This window comes from Entelurus aequoreus, linkage group LG07 (genome assembly GCF_033978785.1).
Source record: "Entelurus aequoreus isolate RoL-2023_Sb linkage group LG07, RoL_Eaeq_v1.1, whole genome shotgun sequence".
NCBI lineage: Eukaryota > Metazoa > Chordata > Actinopteri > Syngnathiformes > Syngnathidae > Entelurus > Entelurus aequoreus.
The window spans coordinates 18,160,611-18,166,262 of record NC_084737.1 but is presented as its reverse complement, the minus strand read 5'-3'; the positions used below and the strand labels follow the sequence as shown (position 1 = coordinate 18,166,262).

Here is a 5,652-nt window from a genome sequence, read left to right as displayed (position 1 = left end):
TGAGTGGATGTGTTTTAATTGTGTTCATAGTAAGTTAGCAAATAGAAGATCATTATTATTATTATTATTATTATTATTATTATTATGTCAGTTAATGCAAATGGATTTGAACCTGAGTGGATGTGTTTTTATTGTATTTATAGTAAGTCAGCAAATAGAATATTATTATTATTATTATTATTATGTCAGTTAATGCAAATGGATTTGAACCTGCGTGGATGTGTTTTTATTGTATTTATAGTAAGTCAGCAAATAGAATATAATTATTATTATTATTATCATTATTATTATTATTATTATTATTATTATTATAAAAAATAATAATAATAATAATGTCAGTTAATGCAAATGGCTTTGAACCTGAGTGGATGTGTTTTTATTGTGTTCATAGTAAGTTAGCAAATATAATATTATTATTATTATTATTATTATTATTATTATTATTATTATTATTATTATTATTATCATTATTATTATCATTATTATTATTATCATTATTATCATTATTATTATTATGTCAGTTAATGCAAATGGATTTGAACCTAAGTCAGCAAATAGAATATAATTCTTATTATTCTTATTATTATAATTATTGTTATTATCATTATTATTATTATTATTATTATTATTATTATTATTATTATTATTATTATTATTATTATGTCAGTTAATGCAAATGGATTTGAACCTTAGTGGATGTGTTTTTATTGTATTTATAGTAAGTCAGCAAATAGAAGATAATAATAATAATTATTATTATTATTATTATTATTATCATTATTATTATCATTATTATTATTATCATTATTATTATTATTATTATTATGTCAGTTAATGCAAATGGATTTGAACCTGGGTGGATGTTTTTTTATTGTGTTCAAAGTAAGTTAGCAAATAGAATATCATTATTATTATTATTATTATTATTGTTATTATTATTATTATTATTATTATTATTATTATTACTACTATTATTATATGTCAGTTAATGCAAATGGATTTGAGTTGATATGTTATTATTGCTGGTTTAGTGGGTCAGCGAATAGAACATGCAGAGTGTGCACACTCGCTGCCTACACTTTGTTGTGTGTCCCTAAAGTGTTGACATCTTTTTACATCTGAAACATGCAAATGCTGAGTTTCATTTGAAGAACTCCTTCCCCCCTCTCCCAAGAACCACCGAGGAGTCATAGACAAGTTGCTTTTTTATTCAACATGTTTGGAAAATAAATATTCATTTCGTACGGAACACTATGTCTATTTTTACAGTATGAACAGGAAAAGATCTCATTTGTTGTCAAATTGTCAGAAGAGACGTGCAACAAAACACATGGATAGTCAATATTAAAAATATATTTGCTTTGATTTTTTTTTTTATGAACTTATTTATTAGGGATAGAACTACAATAAAATCCTTTCAACTTTTTTACTGTAAAAAAAAAAACGTGGTATAATTTTACCATTTACAGTAAAAAAAAAAAAAATTGTCAGCTTCGTTGCCAGAATTTTACCGCAAAAAAGCAGTTTTCTATTTACAGTAACGACAAAAAAACACTGTAAACTTTACAGTAAAACCTTTTAAGTGCATGTCTGTTCTTTGTAGTGAGAATGTAATTTCCTTGTACTTTTTAAGTGCAATGACAACAAAGTTCCTAACAGTTTTTACCATAAATAAACGGCAGTAATGTTTTTCCATTTACATTAATTTTAGGGGTGGGAATCTTTGGCCACCTAACAATCTGATTCGATCAGATTCCGATTCCTGGGGAGTCGATACGATTCAGATTCAGTTTCTAATTCAACATGATTCTCCCAATGTATTATTTGGTATATTAATTATAATGAAAATTTTTCAAAAAGTAATTCTGGTTGCATTGAGATGCTTTTTAAAAATGTATTTTAAAAATGTATAGAAGAAAAAACAAATAAAAATATTTTTGATGCAAATCTGTTTTTTTGTGCACCCTTAATATGTATGCTGTAACTATTGAGACAAAAAATATTAAAAATCAAATATTTTTCTGAATTAAAAAAAATAATCTATACATCAATTTAAAATCGGGTTAAATTAAAATCACGATTCCGATGTAAATCGATTTTTTTTTTGCGCACCCTTAACTTTTATGATGTAACTACTGAGACAAAAAAAAAATTTTATTAACATATATTTTTTAAATCAATTTTTTAAAATTGTGAATTGATGTAGAATCGGAATAAATAAGAATCACGATTCGGATATAAGTCCTTTCTTTCTTTCCGCGCCCCTAATAATTATACTGTAACTACAAAGACGAAAAAAATATTATTATTAAATAAAATAATGTTAAATAAAATTTTTTGAAGATAATGAATCGATTTAGAATCGCATTAAATAAAAATCACGATTCGGATGTAAATCGATTTTTTTTTGGCGCACCCTTAACTTTTATGCTGTAACTACTGAGGCAAAAAAAAATATGTTATTAATTTTTTTTTTCAATAGATTTTTGAAAATTAGGAATTGATTTAGAATTGGATTAAATAAGAATCACGATTCGGATGTAAATCCTTTTTTTTTGGCGCACCCCTAATATTTATGCTGTCATTTTGTGAGAAAAAAAATATATATATATTATTATTATTTATAAATAAATATTTAGGAAAATTCAGTATCAGGATGAATAAAAATCACGATTCGGATGTGAATTTATTTTTTTTTGCGCACCCCTAATATTTATGCTGTAACTATTATGACAAAAAAAAATGTTTTATTATTAAATACATTTTTGGGTAAATTATGAATCGATTCAGAATCGTGATGAATTAGAATCGCGATTCGGAACCCTAATTAATATGCTGTAAAAACCACTGTGATTTTTATGGTAAAATTCCTGCGACTGAGCTGCCAGGTTTTACCGTAAAATATATATATGTATATATACATATATATATATTTTTTTTACATTCTATGTAAACAAATTACATTGTATGTAATCAATTTCCCAGGGGACCGCAATAAATAATTCATGCGGCCTGAAGCAAAAATGCGACGAGGCCCTCGGCGGACACCTGTGGTCTACGTGAAAGGTTACGTCTGCCATGTCGGCGATGAATGATGAGGAACACAACAAACGGCAGTAATCAACAGCCTCCCCTCCATGGCTGGCATCCTAGTCCTTCGCCTCCCTCGCCGTCCTAAACGTGGGTCCTCCCAACAACATCGGCACGACATCGCTGTAACATCGTTACGACATCACTGTAGCATCGACGTGATATCACCGTGACATCGACATGACATCACCGTAACATGGACACGATATCACTGCAACATCGACACGATATGACTGTAACATCGACACGATATGTCTCTATCGGACAGACTGATATCAGCGAGGATTGTCACGGCAGGAAAAAACGTACACAGAAAATGTCCCGTGGCTTAAAAGCGTCGCTGGTGGTTGTGCTCGTGTGCATCGGCCTTGTAAACATTCCGGACTCGCCGCGGTCCATCTGGCGCGCAAGAAGCGCCCGGTCGTGCGCCCTCAGAGGAGACGCCGGCGGTGACGGCGTGGTCGTCAGTGAAGCGTCAGTCCCCCCCCGCCCCGTCACACCAGCGAGGTTATAAAGGTGACGGTGTTGTTGTTGTTGCCGTCGCTGACAAAGTTGATCTGCCACTGCTCCAGTCCTGCGATGTCTCCGAGGTCCAACTGGGACAACAGCTGAGTCGGGTCCGTGTTGGTGGTCAAAACCTTCCTCCGCGGCCCCGCCTCCCGCTCGGCATCCCGCGCCGCAGCCTCCTGACCGTCGTCGTCCTCCTCCTCCTCCGTGATGGAGTGGAGCCGGGCGGCGCTGCCCGGCGTGTCGGCGGGGGGTCTGTAGTGGCACTGGCCATTGAGAAGCATGCGGAGTGGCGCCAGGGGCACCGCCTCCTCGCCCAGCCGCTGCTGCCGGCAGCGGCGGAAGTCGCTCTGACGCTTCAGACGTTTGAACTCCAGGAAGGCGGAGGTGGCGTGATTGTGGAGGCTCTGCGCGATGGCGCCGGCCTTCTCCGCCTTGCTCACCAGGACAGCGTGACATCGAAGGACGACGGCCATGTTCTTGACTTGGTGGCGGTAGACCCAGGCCAGGATCTTGGGCCGGTATGGGTCCGCGGCGCAGTAGGTGATCCGGCTCAGAGAGAAGAGATGGACGGGACTTTTCTTCCCCGATTTGTCGGCGCTCAAGCGGACGCCATGCGGGCCCACCGCCAGTCTCATCTTGACGCTTTGGTCCCCGAAGTTGCTCTTGGTCCAGATCTGCTCCACCGCCTCCCGGGTGCAGCCCTGGCCCTTGGCCGTGATGGTGACCACGCTCCCCAGGTAGCGCACGTTGTAAACGGGCTCCTCTCTGTTCAGCTCCACCTTCTGCCGCTTGTTGTGGAAGATGCTGCCCACCCAGTCCAAGGAACAGTCGGGCAGCAGGTCGGGACAGGAGCGCAGCAGAGAGGACAGGATGGACTGGTAGTTCAGTCCTCCTCCCAGGTTCTTGGACTTCATCTTGTTCTCGTCCTCCACCAGGACAAACTTCTGCCTCCTCCAGGGCAGCATTTTCTCCCCTTCCTTCTGTCACGGACACAAAGTTGGAGCGTCCGAATGCGGAGAAGCTGCTTTTCCGACTGAAAGCGGCGAGCTTCGGTCTGTGTCGCTCCTCCTTCCTCTCTCTGCGCCGAGCAGTGTGTTCTCTCCCCCCTCCCTGCTTCTTTGTTTGCCTTCCAAATGGTTCCCCCTCTCAAGCGTTACTTATCTGTCCAGCTCTGAAATGAGGCAGCGCTGAATTTACGATTCCTATAAAGCTGAGACGCGGTATTTATCGCCCAGGGGAAGTCTCTTGGGGGTCACATGACGGCTTCGCGAACACTCTGACAGTCAAGGTAATTTGATTGTCGCCAGACAAGAAGGAACATGAGAGGAACGCAATTCTTCTCCCCTTTTGTGTGAAAATTTGAATTTTCAAAAAACAATAAAAGGTCCATCTTAATAAGGGGAACTGCACTTTTTTTTTAAATATATATTTTGTCTATCATTCACAATCCTTATTCAAGACAAGAACAACGTGTGTTTTTTAAGCATTCTAAATCCTAAATAAACACTAGCAAAAGTCAGCTACCAATGGAGGTAATAGGAGTCGCTCCATTCCGCCTATTAAACGCTCTAAAAAAACATCCACCTAGGTTTTATTTACACACTGTAAGTATATATGTAGTATCTAGTAACATTCCTAATAACATGTAATATTTACATATTTTCATCATACTGTAAGTGTATATGTAGTATCTAGTAACATTCCTAATAACATGTCATATTTACATATTTTCATCATGCTGTAAGTGTGTATGTAGCATCTAGTAACATTCCTAATAACATGTAATATGTACATATTTTCATCATGCTGTAAGTGTATATATAGTATCTAGTAACATTCATAACAACATGTAATATTTACATATTTTCGTCGTGCTGTAAGTATATATGTATGTACCTAGTAACATTCATAATAACATGTAATATTTACATATTTTCATCATGATGTAAGTATATATCTAATGTAGTAACATTTATAATAACATGTAATATTTAAATATTTTCATCATGCTGTAAGTATATATGTAATGTTGTTACATTCATAATAACATGT

The 5,652-nt window shown here is 36.5% G+C and overlaps 1 protein-coding gene across 1 annotated transcript; it reads right to left on the bottom strand.

The window, feature by feature from the left end:
* Positions 1-2,680: 2,680 nt before the first annotated feature.
* On the bottom strand, positions 2,681-5,083 carry fam43b (family with sequence similarity 43 member B). Its single transcript, XM_062051950.1, has one exon. It carries the CDS (start codon positions 4,563-4,565, stop codon positions 3,585-3,587), a length of 981 nt encoding a protein of 326 aa, XP_061907934.1. The 5' UTR covers positions 4,566-5,083; the 3' UTR covers positions 2,681-3,584.
* Positions 5,084-5,652: the final 569 nt, after the last annotated feature.